Source organism: Chionomys nivalis, chromosome 11 (genome assembly GCF_950005125.1).
Source record: "Chionomys nivalis chromosome 11, mChiNiv1.1, whole genome shotgun sequence".
Lineage (NCBI taxonomy): Eukaryota > Metazoa > Chordata > Mammalia > Rodentia > Cricetidae > Chionomys > Chionomys nivalis.
Genome location: NC_080096.1, coordinates 8,727,808 through 8,751,572, shown reverse-complemented (window position 1 = coordinate 8,751,572; position 23,765 = coordinate 8,727,808). Strand labels below are relative to the sequence as shown.

The 23,765-nt window shown below is 44.7% G+C and overlaps 1 protein-coding gene across 8 annotated transcripts in view; it reads right to left on the bottom strand.

The window, feature by feature from the left end:
• Vps13d (vacuolar protein sorting 13 homolog D) overlaps positions 1-23,765 on the bottom strand; it is a 226,072-nt gene that overhangs the window by 82,293 nt on the left and 120,014 nt on the right. For 7 of the 8 annotated variants that reach the window (XM_057785000.1, XM_057785001.1, XM_057785004.1 and 4 more), the window contains 10 exons: positions 23,169-23,404; positions 20,725-20,833; positions 17,251-17,414; positions 16,081-16,189; positions 12,566-12,745; positions 9,846-9,962; positions 8,767-8,916; positions 3,657-3,806; positions 2,740-2,836; positions 291-439 (listed from right to left, as the gene is read on the bottom strand). In XM_057785000.1, coding sequence (XP_057640983.1) covers positions 291-439; positions 2,740-2,836; positions 3,657-3,806; positions 8,767-8,916; positions 9,846-9,962; positions 12,566-12,745; positions 16,081-16,189; positions 17,251-17,414; positions 20,725-20,833; positions 23,169-23,404 — 1,461 coding nt within the window. The remainder of the gene's footprint in view (positions 1-290; positions 440-2,739; positions 2,837-3,656; positions 3,807-8,766; positions 8,917-9,845; positions 9,963-12,565; positions 12,746-16,080; positions 16,190-17,250; positions 17,415-20,724; positions 20,834-23,168; positions 23,405-23,765) is intronic. The other variant, XM_057785006.1, reaches the window with a different exon arrangement.

The following is a 23,765-nucleotide window of genomic DNA, read 5'->3' as shown; positions in this document are numbered from 1 at the left end:
GGTCGCAGTTACAACTTGGACCAAGCCCAAGGACGAAGTTTCTCCTGCTCTGAGGGAAGCTTAGAGCTCTACAAAGGGCAGATGAGTGCTAGATTGTCCTGCTTCATCCTTTCAGGAATGCCTTCATTTTCAGCAACACTATATGCAAACATCGGGCAAAAAGATTCTTACCGCAGTTAATGAGCACCCACAAAGGAAAGTACGAAACGAGCGCCAGGGGTGCTAATTCCAGACAAAGAAAGTGACCAGTCAACACACACTCCTCCGAGAGCGCACCAGCATTGGCTCACCTTAAGGTCCAGCGGCAGTTTGTTGGAAGTGAACACACTCAGCTTGATCTGGGGGATGCTGATCTTAAGATTCTCGAAGTAGTATCGCGTTGGGGTTCCCCCCTGCTCCACTGTCTTTTCGTGGAGGTTTTCATCATATTTTTCAACCTCTGGTCCAAAGGCAAAAGGAAAAACAAAACCAAAAGCTGCTGGCATCATGACTCAAACCTGTGTGACCCCACATAAAAGCCCACACAAACAGCCACCATCTCACTTTCCTAGTTTTTTTGGGCTCTGCATCGCAAACAGTATCCAGTTGCTATTTCTATATACAAAAGCAGGTTGTATATGGGTCATCCAATGTAAATTTGATTAGGTTAGCTTCATCTGTTAACCTATGACTCTGTGCCACCCAGCACACAGGATCTTGAAAAGTCAAAGGTCACAGGTTCATTTGCTGGCCACGGACTTTCCAGAATTATTGTCATTACTAGTACTTATGATCCAAGCCATATAAATCTATAGTGCAGAACAGCTGAACCAAAGAGGACACTCTCAACAGAAGCAATGCTATGAAGAACACATTCCTGAGAAGATGCTGGGACAGCTACCTCCACAGTAGCATCCTCCCCAGCAGTGCAAGTCTCGGAAGCAGGATAGTCAAGGCAGAATTTTATTGGTCAGCCCCTGAGTATGAGGGAGGGACATGAACTGGAACTGGAAGGCACTCTTTGAATGGGAGGATACAGAGCATCCATTCAGGCAGCAGGGTTCCCTTGGCTTCCTGTGTCTCCAGAGGCAAACCAGAGAAAATGCTCACAGCTACTTAGCACATTTCCAGTCAAAGCTGCCATCACTTCTACTCAAAGCTGAAGGATGTTCCAAAGGACACCTGCCTTCCACACCCAGGAAACAGAACTGGCTACTGAAAATGGAGGACAAGTAATGGAAGGCCGACAAGGTCTTTACAAAAGCCTGAGTCCTCTGTGCAATGCTGTAGGAGAATTCCAAGAGGAACTTACAAGAACACAAGAAAAGTGTGACTCATGAAACCTGAAGTGAATTTTCCTGGGAAGGAACCAGATAGAATGCTGCCTGCTTGCCTGGCTGCTGGGCACGCAGGTGGCTATGGGACTCCTAACAAACTGGGCTCGAACCAAAGCTGAAAGCACAGCACTAGACAGACAGGGCCTTGTTCTTCCTCTGAAATGCTTGTCTCTGTCTTTACTTTCTTTCTTTTTGAGGCCCAAGGACTCAGCACAGTGCCTCATACAAGCTACCTACATGTTGTACCACTGAGTAAAATCCCTAGACCAATTAAATATTCTTAAAGCTTCATTCTATTTATTTGTGGTGCTGAAGATTTAAAGCTGATCTCTAAATCTAGAGTAAAAATAGAAAAATATTGTTGTCACATTGTGGGTCTGTATGTACATGTTCCCTCTAGCCAACATGGCAGACAAAGACAAGAACAAAAGCCTCTTTACCATCACTCCTTCAGTTTTAAAAGGTGAAGGCATGGGAGATTGTGAGCTTGAGCATGAACTACAGAGTCAGACTATCTCAAAACAAACAGAATAAAAGCTGGCCAAATGGCTGGAAAGATGATTTAGCAGTTGAGAGAGCTTGCTGCTTTTCTAGAGGACCTGAGTTCACTTCCCAGCAGCCATATTGGTCAGCTCACAAGGACCTATGACTCTAGTTTCAGGGGATCTGAGCCCCTCTTCTGGCCTCCACAGGCATCTGGACACACAGGGTAGACAAACATGTGTGCATGGGCACACACGCATGCACATGCGCGTGCACACACACACACTAAGTCTTTTGAAAAGTGTGCACCACTGGCTCCTTTCTCAGCTGTAGCCCTAAGGAAAGGCAGGAGAAAGAGCTGTGTTAAAGAGGCTAAGGAGACAAGCACTGAACTCTCCCAGCTCTGCAGAAATGTCCTCTTTCTGATAGTGATCTGACCCCTCTCCAAAGAGCAGAGGACAGCAACAAGAAACCTTTGTAATGGCATTAAGGCACAGGGGTGCAAATGTCAAAAGTCAACAAGTGAGGTTAGCCAGTTTTTGTTTTTCAAACTAAACCAAAGCCACCGCCAAAAAGTCATTTCTGAACCTTGGCCCTGAGCTGGTTTCATAAACTAAGTGGCCTGCTAAATGACTGTCATCATTCTGTTATGAGAGAGCAGAGGAACAGAACCTGCAAGTGCAGAGGAGGGTATACTGCTTCCTAGCCAGCTGCTAGACACTCCAGGAAACCCTGACCCCCCCGCAGGGATCCCACGACTCCCTCGGGGCTGCCTAGTTTGTGGACCTAACTCAGACACAAGCAGTTTTGGAAGGGAGCTGCAGAACTGCAAATCTGAGCCTGCTAGCTCAGGCTGGGAGGCACAGCCAGTGTGGTTGATGGAGACTAACACAACACTGTGGACCAATCTCAGGCAAAAGTATAGAGTGTACAGCTTTACCTGATTCTGCCTGGTCGTAGCCAAAGAAACTCAGTAGCTTGAGCAGCAGTTTCTCCTCGATTTGTACTGTGAACCTCTGGGCCGTGACCATGAGATGCTAGAGAGGAAGAAAGTCTGGTTTTAAGCAAGAGCTAAAGCAGCTTTTCTTTGAGTCAGTAAGCAGATCCAGTGTGGCAGGCACAGTGACAACACAGTGCCAGCTACTAAGGCAGGCTGAGGCAAGAGGTTTGCTTGAGCTCAGGAGTTGCACATCAGCTTGGACAGCAAAGCAAGATTCTGGCTCATGGCTTCTTTACCTGTGTGAGTTAATGACAAACCACATGTGGCTCACCTCTCTTTGCCTTGTTATAGTCAACGGAAGTCTGATGTTCAGTGGATACTTTGCCACCTTTATGCTTGGTCCCCAGGGCCTCACCAGTGAGGTAGGCTTGGTCCCATCAGCACTGGTGACAAAGGACCAGAAAGAGGGCTCCCACTTTTTCAGCTTTCTGCTATCACAGCTGGCCTCTGTCTAGCTCAGAGAGAGCTCTTCTTTTTACCTCTCTGCTGAAAGTCCAAGCATTGCAGTTTACATAGCATGCTGTCTGTTCCAAGGTCAGACCTCTCACACTGCTTCGGAAGTACCTCCAGACTACTTGGTCCCTAATTGCAGTGGCCTACAAGGCACTGCTTCCCTTAGGAATGGAGACCCTGGCCTCAGCGGGTTCAGTATGACCCAAGGTTCAGCTCCAAGGGCACTGAAACCACGACTAAGGATAAAGAGCACCATGAAAAGGTGCTCCTAACATTTCCCTCGTGGCTCGGCCCTGAGAGCCACCTTTGTGTACACACTGTGCTGCTGCTTGCCCTGTAACCTCGCTGTGAAACAGCAAGTGTGCCTCTACATGCCATTGCCCCCAGCCTCCCTGCCAGCCCACCTTGTAGATGTTGGTCAGCGCGCTCTTACTGGGGAACTTCACCGCATTGACTTGCACAGCAGGGCCTGTCTCAATGACCTCATTCTCATTGCTCAGGGGGGTCACATAGAGCATGAAGGGCTGAGTAGTACCAATGAGTTGGTTGTCCACCTGGGGCAGAAAAGGCCAGCAAAACAAAAACAAGTCAAGCTGCTTAGCTGTCACTTGTTCCCTTGGGCTAGTGTCTATACTATGTAGGCTACTCAGAGTCTCCTGGCCAATCTGCCACCTCACAGCAACAGCACACACACATTCTCATCCAAGACCAGTGGTGATGATGATGGGCAATATGGTACATACCCATAATCCCAGCTCTAGGAAAGGGGAGGCAGGAGAACTGAGAACACAGTGAGCCCGTCTCAAAAATAATATGTCCAGAGAGATGGCTCAGCAGATAGCCGTTTGCTGACTTACGTTTAATCTCTAGTATCTAGGTGATGGAAAGAGAGAACCAATTCTCTCAACTTATGCCCTCACCTACACACACACGCACACACACACACACACACACACACACACTGTGCCATACACACATATAAATGCACAAAATAAATAAAAATTTTGTTGACAATAACATAATAAGAATAGATAACAAATAATCTAACAAGAATAAATAACAAAGGGAATTAATATTTTTTAGGTGGGTGAAGACTAAGAAGTTAGCTCAATATAGCTACTGTATAGTATATAAATATTTAAAACTTCATATTTGACACAATAAATAAATACAATTTATCTGACAATTAAAAAGAAATTTCAAAATTAAAAAAAATTCTTAATGCATCAGGTGAATAGACCTGTCATATCCAAAACTAGTCACCACAATGTATTACAACCTGCAATGCCTACCACTACCCTGGTCACCATAGCCATGACTCCTGGGTGCAGGCCTCAGCACACTGTCCCTAGCTTATTGGTGGAGAAGTGAAGAGCAGCCAGTACCCAAGCTGACCAAGGCCAGAATGATGCACTATTGATGTTTCTCCCTCATTCCAAACTCCTTGAAGACAGGAGAGAGCAGAGACCTTGCTCCTCTGCAAGTTCTGAAGGCTGAGCTGTCTCTCCAGCCCTCAAAGACAATGTTTGATTTTACTAATTTTTTTCTACCGTTATCATAGATTCTAGTTCATGTATTTCAATCATTTAGTGTTTTTTCCCCTTGCTGTTTATATTTACTGCATTCCTTCAATTTTTTTAAAACCTTGTGCCTGTGTATGTATGTAGGTGTGGTCATATGTGTGGAGATCAGGGAATAGCCTGGGGCGGGGGGGGGGGTCAGTTCATGCCTTGTTTGAGACAGGTCTCTTGTTCACCACTGCATACACCAGGCTGAGCACACAACTAATTGGCATGTATGTGTATGTAGGTCAGAGACACCTCGTGGAAGTCTGTTCTCAACAGCAAACATCTTTATCGACCAAGTCATCTCCCAAGCTCTTTTCTACTTATTTTATAGTTCTAATCAGGTGTCCAATCCTCAGATTCTGAGCCATGTACAGCCCAGAACAGTTGGAAATGCAGCACAACATGAAACTGTGACTTATTAAAACGTTCTGCAATTTCTCTTTTTCCTTTTTGCGGTTTCTTTCTCTGTAACTCAACGGCACAGTTCTCGAGTGAGGCTCTGGAGATGACATGGTGTCACAATGTCAGAAGGCTGGAGTCTGTGATTAGGCAGATCAGTGTGCACATGTGTCATGTCCTCCTGATTAATTAATTCTCCTATCATTAGGAAATTACCTTCTTTATCTCTGCTAATCTTCTTTGTTCTGACATTAATCAGTGTGACTCCAATTTCCTTCCTCGAGACTAGTTAAAAGTGTAGTGCTCCCCCCTCCCCTAGGTCCTTTTAACCTATTTGTGTCTTTCTAATGAACAGGTGGGGATGGGGGTTGGCCACAGGGTCTCTACTGCTAGCACACGCTGACCCTGAACACACAATCCTCCTGCCTCAGCCTCTGTGTTGATTATAGGTAGTACTATTGTATGTTTCTTGTGGGTAGCAATTGGATCTTGCATTTTTATGCAATCTGACTATCTCTGTGTTGATCACACTGATAATAAATTGGCAACATTAAATTTTTGTCTGCCATCATGCTGTGGCTTGCTAACCATCCCACATGTCATCTTCTCTATTTCTGCTTTCTCTTATTTCCACTAAGCAATTATTCCACTTTATTGATTACCTACAACTATTATTATTTTGGGAGGTTTGCAGTATTTAAGTCAATGTGTTGGTCCACCATTAGATGACATCATCCCACTTTATGTGCTAAAGTGCTGCACCGCTATCTCTTCCCTGCAGACTTCACCACTGCTGTTAAACATTCTACACTGATATGTGATATAGACAGCAACTATAGATGTAGTTGAAGCCACTACACCTCCTTAGGAGACTACCTTGAGAAGCCTAGTTTGCCATGTTTTTCATGTCACCATTTGAGGTTTTCTCCTCTAGTTGGTGTTGATTCAAATCCCATCAGCACCTATTTCTGTCTGCTGAGTAATGTGCTCTGATGCATTTGGAGGTTGTGGTTGGTGATAATAAACCCTTCACCGTTTCTATGTCTAAGAACATCTTCACTTCACCCTTTGAGTTGGTTAGAATGAAAATGATGCCCATAGGTACCTGTATTTGAATGCAAGGTCCCCAGCCCAGGGAAGGATTAGGAGGTGTGGCCTTGTTGGAGGAGGTGTGTCACTGAGGATGGGTTTTGTGGCTTTAAAAGCCCACCCAGGCCCAGTCTCACTATCTGCCTGATGCCTGAGGATCAGGATATAAAACCCTCGACTACTTTTCCAGTGTCCTATCTGCCTGTGTGTCACACAATCCCCGCCATGATGGCAATAGACTGACCCAAGCAAATGCTTTCTTCCGTGCATGCTGCTGCAGTCATGCTGTCTTTACTGGCACAGAACACTGCCTGAGACACCCTGATTTTTGAAAGATACTTCTTTGGGGAGGTTTCTAGAATGACAGCTTTTTGCCCCCTTTTCAATACTTCAAGACATTGCTGACTATCTTTTCACTTACATTTTTCCCAACAAGAAATTTGTTCTTATTATCTTTGTCATTTTTTGTTTGTTTTTTGTTTTTCAAGGCAGGGTTTCTCTGTAGCTTTGGAGCCTGTCCTGGGATTCACTCAGTAGACCAGGCTGGCCTCGAACTAACAGAGATTCTGCCTCTGCCTCTCAAGTGCTCAGATTAAAGGTGTGCACCACTATCACCCAGCTGTCATCTTATCTTTGTTCCTTTGTATATAATATTTTTAGCCATGAATCACTTTACTACTGGCTTTGCATAACCTGACTATGATGTCTCATAGTGGCAGGGAGTTGGTCCCAAGATGCCCTGCATGCTAAAACCATGAATGCTCTATCCTATAAAGCAGTGTGGTATTTGCATACAGCTACACACAGCCTCCTGCATTCTTTACAGTCTCTAAATGGCTTGCAGTGCCTCATACAATGTAAGTGGTATGGAATCGGTTGTTATTCTTTGTTTAGGAAACACTGATATGGAGAAAAACCTGTATAAGTTTAGCACAGATAAGGAGCCCATGGGCATGGAAGGTCTCATGGAGTTCCCATCCAGCTTGTGTGTTATATACATCCATTGAAATTTTCATTTCTTAAAGTCAAGTTTTTGTTTTCTGGGTTGCTACTGGATTTTCCAAAGTTCTCATAACAGTTTTACTATGTTCTAGTGACTGTGCTAGTGCTGGGTCCACCCTGAAAGCACGCTCATCCTCAGTGTGCTGCTCTGCTCAGCGACACACACGGCAGCTGCTGACAGGATGTGAGCCTGTCAGCTTTGCCTTGTTTGGTGCTGGACATGTTTGCACTCCAATACATCATGAGGCTTGCTGGGGACATAGTCAACTTCCTGGGATCCGTTCAGATTTTCCATTCATGATTTTCAAGACCGGGTCAGAGTAGCATTCAACAGGGGGCCAATAGACCATGGAGAGTTAAGACTGTTCTGGGGTTTCCAGTGCAGTTCTCATTCTGCCCCCTCAGATCTTCCTGGATGAGAAGTGTCCTCACACAGATTGGCACTCCTCTCCACACAGGTACACCACTATCTACTGAGCTGTCAGTCCTGTGAATGCTCAGTTGTCTTCTCTATACTTCCACACTGCTGGCCTGTTCTAGCCTCCTTTCTCAGCACCACAGCCTGGAAAGTTCACAAGCTAATTGAGTCATGAGGTTCACCTCTCTTATTTTCCATCTTTCATGGGTTACTGTCCATTGTGGTCTGATTTTCAGTGTCCTGAAGCTGCTGTTATTTTATGTGGACTTAGGGCTTATCTCAAAGTCAGTCTCAGTTATTCCATCTTGCCTGGAAGTAGAAGTCAGACCATGTTGTTTATCCCTACAATGATCCCCATCTCCTCTAGGAGATGGCTACATGACTCTGTCCCTTTTTTCCAATATGATAAGGGAAACCTGAGGCTGGTCACATGGCCTGACAATGCAAGTTCAAGTCCTGGCGTTCAGGTAAAGGAGGGAGGAGGGAACTGACTTTGTCCCGACCTACACATATACACTGTGCAATCACCTCCCACCCCAATTAGTCTCTAGATTATTTATAGGTCAGTAGCTAGAATATCTGGAATTCATCTGTATTTGTGTCACCAGGCATAATGGCCATGCCTTTGAAGATGGCATTCACGAGGCAGAGGCAGGCAGCTCTTTGTGAGCTCCAGGCCAGCCTGGACCTATATAGCAAGTTACAGGCCTACACAGTAAGAGCCCATCTCAAAAACAGAGAATTTGTGAGACACTTTGAGGTGGAAGCTATTTCCCAGGATGAGTCTCGTGAAGACCACAAGCTACTTCCTCCAGGGGCTGGAGAGGTGGCACAGTGGTTGCTTGCTGCTCTTGCAAAGGACTTGGCTGTGCTTTCCAGCACCCACATTGAACGGTTCACGACTGGCTCTAACTTCAGATCTTAGGGCAGTTTTGTCTTCCCTTGGCACTAACACTCATGTGTACATATTCACATACAGATACACACATAATTGAAAGTATAACCAAACACTTGATCTGAGCAACTCCATCCTGGTACCTGCACGTCCTGTATGCTGAGCTCAAGCATGTGACTAGCTGCCAGCTGAGTGTAGTGGATGTTGATTCCTGTAAGGCTTGCAAAGACCAATTCTTCTGGGACTTTGTTAATCAAAGAGACACCAATTCCACCTTCTAACCGCACAACCACCTGAAAGGAAATAATAGGAGCGCTCACAGCCAGAGAACACAGACAGGGCCGGTTTTCAATCCCTGCTCTTTATCTCTGAAGAGCATAAAAGCACTAAAGAGCCTCACTAGGCACCTGGCTCAAATGACCTCATCTCCCTGGAAGCCTTCAACTATAGTATTCCTCAGCCAGGTCAGAATGGCAGAGGGACGTGAGAAGCCCTCACCCAGCGCACATAGATGCTGTGCAGTACAGCAGAGTGACTGTTTTAGACTCTCTCCCAGTTTGGAATGTGAACTCCTCAGGCTACTCTGTACACTTCTACAGCACCCAACATGGCTCCACACAGGCATTTGACTAAACACCATCAGCACCATCAAATAGGAATGCTTCCTCATGCTCATCTCATCTTGGTTTCAAACTTACCAATCTCCTCCCAAAACGCAAACAAAGAGAAAGGAATAGGGACTTGAGTGAGATGGCGGAAAATCCAAATTCCCTTTCTTTAAATACTATGAAAATCTGGACCATGTAGTAACAAGGACATGAGCAAGATGGCGGGAAATCCGAATTCCCTTTCTCTAAATACTATGAAAATCTGGACCATGTAGCTTCCTTTGTGTCATCTCACATGAGCAACATCTGTTATTCTGTGATTCCATGTAAGCTCCAGACATCACTTACATGACATAAACACACATGTGTTTAACAGTAAACACATAAAACAGCATCCCACACTCACACTCAGAGTTCACACAATCACAGAGCAAATTCTCAGAACTGATGACGAAGAAAATTTATCTGCAACCATTTAAAAAACTTGCTGCTTGAAGAGGCAAGATGGCTCAGTGGGTGAGGTGGAAGGAGAGAACTGCTCCTACGAGCTGCCCACTGACCTCACACAAGCTGTGGCATCATGCACATGGGGCTAAACAAACTGGGAAGCTTACTTCCAGCTCCTGCTGTGTGTCTGGGTTCCTCAGTTTCCGCAGCTCCTGCTCTGTAACAGGAAGTTCCTCCACTTCATATGATGAGCGCTCACTTTTCCGCTGGCAGAAGTCTGCTATCTGAAATCAGAACAGAACAAGAAGAGAGCTCACACTTCCACATCAACTATAGGTCAAGAGTCACTCACTATATGCCTGGTAAACCTATGTAAAGCTAATGGCTCCTCAGGTTGCTAGATTTGGGCAATAATTAAGCACGTACAATTCTGAATCTAGATAACACTCTATTCAGCTAAACACCTTGGGTGCTTCAGAGAGCAAGGACAGGCCTCACAGAGAACAAGCAGGCCTCACAGAGTGCGGGAAGGCCTCGGTGTGCACAGGCAGGTCTCTGCAGTGTGCCTGCTTTACCATGAGTACCCCTCTGTAAAGCGGTACTACAGATCGTGGTGTGTAGCATGATGCATTGTATCAGAATGCTCACACAGCACTCTGCTGTCTTAGTTCCCTCAGCTCCCTATTACTCTGACTGATGACTCTGTATTTCCAGCACACATCTTGCCTTAAGTCTCAGAGCAGAAGTCCCAATGGCTTTGGGCAACATCATATAGAATCATGAGGCTACCTTAGCTCAGCAAGTGCCAATATAACTTGTTTTCTTCAAGTCTACTCTGCATTTGGCTTAGTGGTATGGACCCTTGTCCTCCCTGCTATCTAGAACAGATACCTGGAGGCCAGGTTGCCTCAAGCCTCATTCCACACTCAGTCACTGACCAATCAGCTTCTTTTGCATTAGCTTCTCTCCTAACCCCCTCACACGCTCACCCTGACCTAAGGCACCATCTCCGATCATCATGCCTTTGGAGGCTCTTAGCTGGACTTTCTCTGCCTCCAGTCTTTCCAACACTGTAGCCAATGCACTTATCACAGCTAAATCCTCCTCATACTAACTCCTGACTCCTGCCTGCCTTGAACAAAACATTCCAGCTTCAGTATAAATCTCAGGTCCCAATCCTGTCTCTAGTCTTATTTCTACCTATGCCACGGGCCAGTCTGTTCCCTAATCAGCTTCCCAAATACTGTATGACTGTGATGGCAAATACTGGTTGTCAAATTGACTACATCTGGAATTAACTAAAACCTAAGTATTGGGGCACACCTGTGGAGGTTTTCCTACTCAATCATTTAAGGTGGGAGTCCCACCCTAAATCTGGGCCACACCTGGTGGCAGCCTATATGAAAGGACATGGGATAAGGAAAGTTTTTCTTTTGGCCTTGCCCTCACTCTTGCTGGCAAGTTCATCTATCCTACTGCTGAGGCATTCTTTCGCTGGTGTTAGACCCTACTTCTTCAGGATTACAATGTAGACTGAATGCATACAGTCTCATGGCTGAACAACTATCAGACTTGGTCTTCTCAGCAGGAGGCAACTACTATTGGATTATCAGGCCATGGCCTATAAGCTACTCGAATAAACCCCTTGTAATATCTATACATATAGCCAGGCAGTGGTGGCACATACCTTTAATTTCAGTTCTCAGGTAGCAGAGGCAGGAAGATCTCTGGGTTAAAGGCCAGCTTGGTCGAAGAGTATGTTTCAGGATAATTGAAGCTACACAGAGAAACCCTGTCTCAAAAAACAACCAAAAAACAAAAACCAGACTGCTCACTGCCACATGCTCAGCGGATGAAATGCTGACTAGTTCCAACAGCTGCTCAGCAAATCCCCTCTGTGGGAGCATGCCCATCATAGCAAAGCTCCTCTGCCTTGCCCTCTCCCCCAGGTTCACTCTTTTGACGAATTTAGTGCTCAGTTTGGGTATTCTGTCTTGTAGGAAGCTCCCTCAGCCTCAGATCCCCAGTCCCTTCTACATCCCCTTACCCCTCGCTTCATGACACAGCACTGTACTTGTTTGTTTGGCTAGGAAAGCTCCTATCTTCTCGTGAGGGGCCACACACCAATTATTCAAAATATTAGTATAATAGTTAACTATATTGAGAATACCACTATGTATTTTTCTTATCTATTTAAATTCTTATAGTTTGAAGATAAAGTTCTTCTGTGATGTGAGATTCCCCTCTATATGCTTTGAATATCATTGGTTAATTTTAAAAACTGTCTTGGGCCTGCACAGAGCAGAATAGAGGTAGTTGGGGAGGGGGGCACTAAACAATGCTGAGAGAAAGGAGGCAGAGTGAGAGAGAAGCCATGGAGCTGCAGTCAGAGACAAAGATTTGGAACCTTGCCGGTAGGCCACAAACCTCATGGTAAAATATAAAATAATAAAAGGGTTAAGTTAAAAGATGTGAGAACTAGCCAATAAAAAGTTAGAGTTCTAATAGGCCAAGCAGTGATTTAATTAATACAGTTTCTGTGTGGTTATTTCAGGAGTCTAGGCGGCCAAAAAAAGAAGGCTACACTTCTGATGTAGCCTAGGCTGGCCTTGAACTCAAGTGATCCTGCTGCCTCAGTCTCTTGAGTGCTGAGTATGAGAAGTCACCTCCATGCCTCGTTAATTCCTAAGCCTTTTCAGACTTTGTTTATCCTTCTATCTCCATTCACTTCCACTTTAGCTCCCACACAACTCTGGTATGGAGACCCAGGCCTTTCTTACAAAGGAGGACAGCACAGCCCACATCCAGCATGAGGACACTTAATAAATATTTAACCATGGGGTTGGGAAGAAAAATACATGGCTTTGTCAGTCCTTCTAATTCTTACCTGGAGTGCTCGAGTTGGTCCATCTGGGATGACTCTGATGGATAACATTCCAGAACCAGGCCTCATCTTTTGGTTAACAAATTGTTGTTCTGGTGGAACTGGTCCTAACAGCTCAACAGATGAGTCAGGACCAAGAACAACTTCAGCTCCATCAAACAATCCGGAAAGTCCTCCTTTGGCCTAAAAGACATTAAAGTAAAGAGATACAAGAAAAGGTCATAGTAGAGACTTGCACAATTCAATATAGTACCCAGAGACAAATGAGTTGGAATTCTCCTTTGGGGAGTCGCAGTTTGTTAGTCTAACAGATTAAAAAAGTGGTAGGACGGCGGGTGGTGGTGGTGCATGCCTTTAATCCCAGCACTTGGTGTTTTTTTTTTTTTCTTTTTTTTTTTTTGGTTTTTCAAGACAGGGTTTCTCTGTGGCTTTGGAACCTGTCCTGGAATAGCTCTGTAGACCAGGCTGGTCTCGAACTCACAGAGATTCACCTGCCTCTGCCTCCCAAGTGCTGGGATTAAAGGCGTGCGCCACCACCGCCTGGCTAATCCCAGCACTTGGGAGGCAGAGGCAGGCGGATCTCTGGGAGTTCGAGGCCAGCCTGGTCTACAAGAGCTAGTTCCAGGACGGGCACCAATGCTACAGAGAAACCCTGTCTCGAAAAACAAAACAAAAACAAACAAACAAAAAAAAAAGTGGTAGGACTGTGTAAAATGGCAAGGTACATTTACTGCATTAATGTGGCAGGTTACACACACATACATACAGTAAGAGGTAACCCCACAAACAAAGTGGGTTGCTTTTACTCCACCTTATAATAAATCTCAGTCACTAAAAATAAGTTTATTAAGTAGCCAAAATCAGTTTTGTTTCTTTGAGTATTATCATTGAGGGTTGCCAAAAAAAAAACCTTAAATATTATAAAATTGATCACTAATCACTCAGCTTTCCAATTAAAAAGCCAGCTCCAGAGCTAAAGTTTCCCAGGCTGATTACTAAACAGCCAAGTCGGTGCCACATCTCAACTGTCATATGGCACTGGGACACATTTTGCAAAAGTCATAATCTTGCTGCATTCCCCATAAACATGCAGGTTGACAGGGTGAGGCCTGTGGGGACACACTATAGCTAGAGAGAAGAAATATTTCAATTCTTTCTCTTTGTTTTGTTTTAGTATTCAGAACAGGGCCTTACTCTGTTGCCTGAGCAGCCTCAAACTCACCATCTCCTGACAGGATTGTAGGTACCACCATGCCCACCCATCTTCATTCATTCTAAGTACTGAGTAATAAAAAGGCATATAGGACAGACTTCAATACAAAGAAAGCCTTTCATAAGGGTTAGTTTAGAAAGTATATACATAACCTGGAAAGGGTAGGTCAAAAACCATTTGCAAGCCTTCTATTGCTGTATTTAGCATAGGAATGAAACAAACCCAGTTCCCTAACTAAAACACATTCACAGCAAAGACGTGGTGGGCAGATACAGGAAACAACAAACATTAAAAAGGGATTTGGGCGGGAGGAAAATGCTCCACGAAAATTGGAATTACATGGGCTTTTAAAAAAAAATAGAAGTAAAGTCAGGGTCAGACCCGGAACCCACCAATTATAGCAAGCCTTCTTTTGCCTCTAGAAGTCTGAATTGTACTGCTAATTGAAAATCCCAAATCCACTCCAGATGTGAGCTTCACATAAGTAAGCAGCTGGCCTTTGATGAGAAAAGCTCAGGGCCACAGAGGTAAAGAAAATAAATCTAGGCAAACAGAAGAGGCTTCTTAGGGCTGTACACACCACCATGTGAGAGGACAGCCTGACTCCACCAGGGAGAGAAACACTCACTGTCGAGGGCCTGCTGCTGCACTGTAGATCTCTGAGTGAGTCCCACGGTGGACAGACCTGCACACACAGTCACTGTGGTGCTCTCCCTCCCACCTGCTCACCTCAGATGCAGGGGCCCATACCCAACCCAAAGAAAGAAAGTGCAGAAATCTCAATCCCTGATAAAGTCCCTGGAAATTTATTAAGCCACAGACTGGCTGATTTGAGGACAAATAAAAATGTCTAGCAGTCTAGACTGCTAGTTGCTACAACAAAATACTAACTTTGATACCACTAAGAATGTAGCAATAAGCAAAATCAAAAACATGTATACATACCAATTGGTTATATAATACCAAAATGGTCAGTCTTGAAAACATATACATACATACAAGTAACACACACACACATATGCATGTACTCACATATTTAACAGTCGTGAATTTGAAAGAGAGCACGGGGAAGATATGGGAGGTTTAAAGGATGAAAATGGTAAAGTGATGCAATTACAATAGAGGAGGAGGGGAAGAGGACCGCAATGATGAGTAGGGTGATGATGCACAGCTCATGATGAGCTCCCATGCTTTACCCATCTAAGTACCCATCTTAGCATTAGACTTTTAACAGATACTTTTTTTTATAACCTTCTTTTAAAAAGTACATAGGTAATTTATGTTACCAGGGAAAAACAGTTCAGAATCACCAAGAACAGAAAAAAAAAAGTCATCACTCAGGATATCTGCTTCTAACACACTTAGTCTATCACCTTCAAGAACACATCCTACAGAGCTGGAGGGACGGTTCAGTGGTTAAAAAAGTTTGCTGCTCTTGCCGAGGATCCAAGTTCGATTCTCAGCACTCACGTTGAGTACCATTCAAGCACCTATAGCTCCAGTTCCCAGGAATCTGACAGACTCTCCTGAACTCTGCAGGCGCCTGCATTCTGGTGTACACACACCCACACACAGAGATGCACAGACACACACAGTTAAAATAAAATAAATGTTGAGCCATAGATGAAGGAGCTGTGGGAGCAGAAGAGTATAAGAATTATAAGAGCCATGAATCCTGCTGTGAAAGTCTTAGAAATGGCTGCTTACACAGGACAGGAACAGGGAAATATCAATGGGCATGCCAACACGGAAGTGGGCAAGTTTTATGAGGGTCCCACCCCTAGACAAAGAATTACAGGCAACAAATGACTGCAGGGAGGAGAACTGGTCACTCCAGTGATGAGACACCTATATCAGTTATTCAATGCAGAGTGGTCAGCCCTAAAAGGAATGCACACAAAGAACCAAAATGGACTCCGTGGGCTGCATTTATATCACTCATGGGCATACATATATGCATGTAACAATAATCAAAGAAAAATCGACTTGAAAGTTGGGGGAGCATGAGAGGGATTTGAGGGAAGGTAGCTGGGGCAGAGAAAGGGAAGGGGAAAGTGATGTGAATCTATTTCAATTAGGAACATATCTAAAAATAAATCCTTTAAAAGAAAAAAAGAAAAGACTATTTCCCATGTAGCAACACAAAGATGCACAGTCAAAGTTTCTTGACTACCCTTAACAAAAATGCAGTATGCGCTCTGGTTACTTCTTCCCAGTGGATAAATCATCATGTATAACATTGGTGAGACTTTGAAGAAAGTACAACCCTTGGGCACTGCGACTGACAGTGTCAAAAGTAACTGACCTGAACAACCAGCCCATGCAAGCCACAGGTCAATTTTCCTTCCCGGAAGCTCCATGTCTGTGTTGTGCTGCGCCTGCGGTCTGGCTTTCTCAGCATCAGCGGCTCATACCTGGACAGAGACAAACAGCGAATCCTCTGGGTCAAAGCCTGAGGAGGAACTGAGGCTCAGCCCCTCTGCCTCCTGGCACCCCGCCATGTATCTGATGGGCATCCTAGTTGAGCCTCACATGAGGAAAGCCAAAAGACCAGGATGGAGAGCCACAACCCAGGTGTGGGAGTCTCATGGGGCAAGCCATCTTGCAGTTGGGAGCAGCTATCTGCCGAACAGTTAAATCAACTGTCTCTACTGTTCTATTTTTAAATACTCTGGGTCTTAACTTACACATTTGTGGAAATTTATAAAGTACCAAATGAAAACAAACACACTGATATTATAGAGAAACTAATATGTGGTAAATGAAGTAACGTATTTAAACTAATGTAACTCATGCAAACTGTCCAGAGAGTTACGCATAAAAACATGTCTCTAGAGTATTGTTTTGGTTTGTTTTTTGGTTTTGTTTTTATTTTTTGGAGTTTTGAGACAGGGTTTCTCTGTATAGCCTTGGGATGTCCTGGAACAAACTCTGTAGACAAATTAATTCTTCTCGAAAGACAACAAATTATTAGAAATACTTAAGAATAGAAACTTCATTTCTATGAAGCAAGGATAGACTGGAATTCTCAGGAAAGTGGATATTTATTTTCTATCAAAGATCTTATTATTTGATCTTTAACACCTGCATGGGTACTGTCACAATAATTTTTTTTTTTTTTTTTTTTTTTTTTTTTTTTGGTTTTTCGAGACAGGGTTTCTCTGTGGCTTTGGAGCCTGTCCTGGAACTAGCTCTTGTAGACCAGGCTGGTCTCGAACTCACAGAGATCCACCTGCCTCTGCCTCCCAAGTGCTGGGATTAAAGGCGTGCGCCACCACCGCCCGGCCTTGTCACAATAATTTTTAAAATTAAATAATGTCTGAGAATTTGACAGGCATTAGCCATTAAGGAAAAAAATACAAAATAAAAAATAAATTCTCAGGAGGGTTTACAGAACTCTACTTTTGAGGGGGAAATTTCTTGGGTGTGAATTTGAAGGCAATCAGCTTGACTAGTGAGTTACCCATCGGATTACCTGTTGTCTGTCACAGCGGCCAGGCCAGCGATATCCAGGATGGCGGATCCCTCGATGGAGCGTGTGGCTGAGGGCTTGTTGGGGTTGTGAGGAACTGCAGAGCCCTCGTGGGCCAGCATTCCCGACCCTGTCATCCTCCAGAGCTGAGAGCGCTTTCCTGGTTCCTGACAGACAGACACACAGATGTGGCCACAGCTAGCCCTGTCCATCAATCACAAACCCCCTCTAAGGGCCAAAGATGTTCTCCATTGGAACTGGGCTTAGATGTTTTCCATATCATAGAAAGACCCAACTAAAGATTTCATTATTGTGAATTTCTAATTAACCTTAAGTAAAGCATACTAAACTCTTTTTCATCTTCTATTTTATTTTGGTGTGCATATGTGTGTGTGTATTGTATATTCCACTGTGTGGAAATCTGAGGATAAATCTCAGGAGTTGGTTCTCTCCTTCCATCATGAGATCCGGAGTTCAAACTCAGGTTAGCAGAGTTATGTGACAAACCCTGGTCCATCTTACTGCCCATTTGCTAAAGTCCGAACAAGCAACCAACATTTGTAAGTGGTGCAGATTTGTTAAGAAGTCTTCTTTGGGGGTTGGAGAGATGGCTCAGAGGTTAAGATCACTGACTGCTCTTCCAGAGGTCCTGAGTTCAATTCCCAGCAACTACATGGTAGCTCATAGCCATCTGTAATGAGATCTGGTGCCCTCTTCTGGCATGCAAGCATGCATGGAAGGAATGTAAACATAATAAATAAATAAATCTTTAAAAAAAAAAAAAAAGAAGTCTTCTTTGGGCTGAAGAGACGGCTCCATGGTTAAGAGCTATGTGCTCTTGCAGAGGACCAGGTTCAGCCCCAGCACCCACACCAGGGAGCGATTCACAGCTGCTTGTAACTCCAGTTCCAGGCAGGCAGCTAATGACCTTTTCTGGATTCCACAGGCAAAGTACGGATAAGTGCACATACCCAGACACAGACACGCACGTGTAGGAATAATTCAAAGAAATTCTTATAATGTATGCACCTATTAGTTTTCCTTTAAAAAAAAAAGTCAATGACTGGGCAACCTCCTCCCTAGCTATACTGCCATGAATACCACTGTTCCATATGATGACTTCAGGTGTCTTTAGTTCAGAGGAGAGTTTAACTATGCCAAGAATATGTGCAAGTCAGCACCCTGTCTCTGGCATTCCTGTAAACTGCCAGAGCAGGGACAGCAGCAGCCCTCACTACTTCCAGTGCTTACCATCTCAATATTTATGAATTTATTATAACCAATTATTAACTTGGTTGCATTTAAAGGTTATTTTTAGTTGATTGCTTCTGATTTTCAATGCATTTTCTTTGCTAGAATACTTAAATACTGCAATTAGGCTTCCGGGTCAGATAAGGTCAGTCAAGGATGTTTACCTAGTCCATTATATACTACAGGTAATAACACTTATTGAGACCCTGCTGCTGCTCAGGCCTGGGTACAGTAACTCATTCAACCTTAAAAACAATCCAACAAGGTGCATGCTGTCACTGTCCTTACAGATGAGGAAGTTAGGGTTTGGTGAGAAAAGTAATTTCCCCATGCTGTCACAACTAGTGACCAGAGGGACTACTTGGACCTGTCCGATGCCAAAGTCCACTTAACTGTTCTGTAATGTTGCCTCCCCACCGCAGGGACACCTCTCCCAAGCTGCAACTCTCAGGGTCACACACTCACAGCATGTAGGAGCTTCACCACCGCAATGGGCACTTCTGGCTCCGCCCACTAACTCATTCACAAGTTACACACATGCCAGAAAGATAGTTTTCCAGCATTCTACAATTTTTTAGAGGCTAGGAATTGAGTCTAGGGCTAGGCAGAGTTCCTCTGCGGAGCTATATTCCCGGTCCTGCATTCTACACCCTACAGAGTTAGAAACCAAAGGGTATAAAGTAAATGTCAGAGTCAAGATGCCAGGACCTGAGATCAGCAAGGTGAGCTAGTTCACAACCCGAGTGATGTGGATGAGGCAGCTAAGCTCATGGAGCCTGCTTTCTGACCTGTCAAGAAGGCAAACTAAGCGACCTCTTCAGTTCTTGTAGTAAATGTAAAAACCCAGCCTGGGGAGCTGTGGCTTCATAACTGTATGTTGTGCTACTATCCCCACAACTCTGACACAGCACTACATGAACATTGTCTTAGATCATAGGTTCTCAACCCACGGGTTATGACTCCTTGGGGGTGGGGGTGGGGGTCAAAGGACACTTTCACAAGGGTTGCATAGCAGATATCCTGCATATCAAATTACATTTACATTACGATTCATAAGAATTGCAAAATTAGTTTTGAAGTAGCAACAAAATAATTTTATGGTTGGAGGGTCACCACAACAGCATTAGGAAGATTGAGAACCACTGTCTTAGATGTTTCCTTTATTCCTCCCAGGAAGTCAGTAAGAAAATGTAGCTCGGAAGAAGGGGGAAAGCCAGTCTCAAACTATACCAGCACCCTCTTCTTCCTGCTGGAACTGCTGACTGCTCCTGTAAGATCAAAGTCAGCCTCAATCTCCAAACACAGCTCCCACAGTCTCGTCTATGCTCACATCTGCCCAGAGCACCAGCCGGCACAGGAAGCCCCTCAGATGCCACAGACTGAGTCACCCAGTCGCACAGTGAGGGAAGCTGGCCTGCAGGAACTTACCTATCCCAAGTTGGAAACAACCAGAACTCCCTCTTAAAAATATGGAGATCTTTCCTGGGAGCCCTTTTCCTCTTTCCTAACAATTTAACCCTAAACATTTAGATGTGATTGAGAAAGGAAGAATGTGCCCAAAATGCCCTTGACTATTAGAAACCTGTCTGGATCTGCAGATGTTTGCCCAGATGACAAACTTGGTACTTAAGCCACGGGTGGTGACATGTTAGTGCAAATGCAGACCTCCATCAGGGCTCTCCAGGTCCATGTGCTCCAGATGACAACTTCATGGTCTTCTTCCCTGGTTGCTGCTGCATCTCCATGGTCCCGAACTTCTGCCATCTTTCAACTATTCGCTATCACTCTTCCTGCCATTTATTAAGATCTTTGACCAAATTTTACTGCTTTCCCCTCCAAATCTAGGTCAGCTAACCAGAATATTTTCCTATACTCACAGGCGTGCCTTGCTCTTCTTACGCTAACTCATCAGAGAACATGAAAAGGGGTACTTGCCAGTGGGACATTTTCCTTTAGTTCAGTTTGAGATAAAAGAAGCAACACGCAAGGAAAAAAAAACTAAAAAACAAAATAGAAATCACAATTCACAGCTTCAGGACTATCCTCTCTCCAGAAGGACCTGGGAGAGAGATGGCTGGAACCCCACAACCAGCACGATCACAGTGAACACAGCAGGAGCACAAGCCCAGAGCCTCCAGGGCTCCTGGCCCAGTTCCTGCAGGGCCAGAGACTCTGGACTAGATGAGCCTGAGCCCCCAACTCTTGTCGCCACCTCTGAGCCTTTACCTTCTTTTTTAGGATGACTCTCTGCGTCTTTGGGGACACATCCAAGACAAGTTCTGCACAGGTAACTGCCTTGTGGGAAGCCACGGGCCTTCCTTTGCCCTCCTGCAAACTAAGATGAAATAAATGAGTGCACATGTATACACACACACACACACATACACACACACACACACACACACGAGCAAAGCACAAACCTCTATTAACAAACAAAAAAGTTGACTGCTGCCGGTCATCTCGATACTTAGCAAACTGAAGGAAGAAGAGAACCCAAGCTATACAGAAGAAACTGTCTCAAAACATACGAACAAACCAACAGAAACCATGAAGAAAAAGCCTGACAGGACACAGGAGTAGAGCCACTCCTACCCCTGCACAAGTTAGGACTCATTGGTGAACACAAAACTCTGGCATTTTCCCTCTCCTCATAATTTCACTGGCACAAAATCAAGACATGAAATGACGATCATGAATCTTTGGTGGGGGGCAAGGAAAACCTAAGGCAGGTGTCCAAGGGCACAGCCACGCTCTGCTCTGCCAAACAGAGCATCAGCATCACCGTACTCCCAAGTCTTGGAAAGAAATGGAATCCTTTTAGGAGGAAAAGAATTCAGAGGGCCAATAGTCACCTTCCCCCAATTCAAGCCTGTGGTGCTTCCCTGTGGCTTAAAAATCCCAAGCATTATGAAATGCTGGCGCAGCTTGGGTGTTTATTATAATATATTATTTGTGTGGGATGTTGTGGGTTGTACGTAAATGGTCGGGTAAATGCAACTGTATGCGTGCATTGGAGGTCCAGAGAGCAACATTGGGTGTCTGCCTCTACCACTCGGCTCCTCATTATTTGAGACAGGGTCACCACTGGACCAGGGACTCACTGTTTCAGTTAGGTTAGCTGGCCGGCAAGACCTAGGACGTGCCCAACTCTGCTGGGGTTACGAGCACCAGCCACCACATTTAGCTTCCCATCTGAGAGTGGAATCCAAACTCAGGAACTTATGCTTGTGAATAAAGAGCTGTGCCCACTGAGCCCTTCTCAGTTTCTCACTTTGGAATACATGCATAATGCTCGAATGATGTTTAATTTAGATCACTTGCCTGTTTGCATCAACCCTTAACATTACAAAAGTACTGATAAGTTCAGTTAATAATTAGTCATCTGGACATCAAAAGTGTATGTGACAAAAGCAAAACAAAATTCAACAAATTAGATTTCACTGAAATTTAAGAAAAAAAATGTCCTTTAAATAGTACTTTCAAAAAAAAAAAAGCCACAGTCAACCCATAGCATGGGAAATCAAAATGCAAGGCTGAGATGCCTGCTGACTGACAGACAGACAGACACGCAGGCAGCAAGTACACAGTACAGAGCATTTCTCAGACTCATGCAGACTGAACATGCTTCATAAAAGCAGGGTCACAAAAATGTGGCTGAACCCAAAACATGACACTAAGTGAAAGATACCAGTCAAAGAAGGTCACCAGGGTGACCCAGACTCTGGGACTACCCAGTTAGCCAAGCCTACAGGAACAGAAAGGAGATTAGAGGTCACTGAGGTCAGGGAGGAGGAGTGGAAGATAGTGCCAGGCAAGGCTCTTTTAGGAACAGCAAAATGACGATCATGATGACAACCGCATCCACAGTGTACTAAATGCCACTACCTATTCAGTTTGAAATGGTTAATTTTCTGTGACATGAATCTGACCTCAATAAAAATTAAAGAAAAAAACTGTACTTTCTTCTCCATTATTAATTCTTCCGAGAATGCACACCAATAGTATTTGGTAGACCCCCAAACTGGTTCCAATTCCTAGCACCCAAACAGGGCCTGGGCTCCCAAGAGCTTCTCTCCCTCCCTGCTCCCACCCTCTGGGGCCACCACAGGACTCTCCCTCCAGAGCTCAGTGGTTGATAGAATTTACAGAAACCAGAGTGGGTGGGGCTTACAACCAGACAGAACTGGTTTCTCAGGCACTAATCCTTAAGAAGGTTACATGGGTCAGTGCCATAGGAACAGCCCACAAACAAACCTTATTAGCCAATGTTGAGACAAACACCACAGGAATTCAAGATCCAGGAAGAGACTTATCAATTGTTCAGGCTAGGCTCAGTCCCTGCAGGAGGCCCTTAAAGGAAAAGTTGCTGCTACCCTGCAGGGGTACGGGGTAGGAAGGCAGAGGCAGGCAGATCTCTGAGTTTGAGGCCAGCCTGGTCTACAGAGAAAATTCTAGGATACCCAGGACTGCTACACAAAGATACCCTCTCAGAGACGGGGTGGGGGGAGTTACAGATGAGAATGTGGACTAGATTCTCAAGGCAAAACCTGGAGTTTAGTAAAGAAAGCATTGGCTGTGACTTGTCTACTCAGAAACTATTTAAACTTTAAAAACCAGTGAACAGTTAAAAGATTCTGCTTTGCATGAACTGTAATTGAGTCCAGAATTACCCAGAGAACGTGTGCGTGGCAGCAATGTAAATGAAATTTTCGTAGTACAACTGCCGGTTATTCTGGAAGTCATTCATGTTGCAGCTGATCTCCGAGGAGCCTGCCCCCTTAACAGTCAACGTGATGAAGGGTGGGAGGGTGGGCTCATCCCAGGCATAATCCAGTGATGTCATGGGCTTCACTTCAGTCCGCAGCCTGGGTTCAGCTACGCCATGCTGAGTGAAGACAACAGGAACCTAGAGGGCAGAGGACTTTGTTCAGGGCAGTTTCCTGGAAAGTGAGCCAGCCAGACTGAGGTGGACGCTCCCATCGTCCCAGATGAACACTCTACGGGGAATAGTGACCAGTGAGGGGACAAGGCAAGGACCACAGGCAACCAGAAACAGAGTGCCTGGCAGCTCAAGCTGTGACTGCAGCTCCAGGAAAAGCCATATGTGAACTTTGTAGGTGCCGATACATAATACACGCACATAAATAAAAATGCAAAAACAATCCATCTTAAGACACTTTGCCAAAATATCCAAGGCAGCAATTCCATTGCTCCGATACTGTCTTTACTATCCTCGCTCCCTGTGAATGTCTGAATACGGAAAGAAT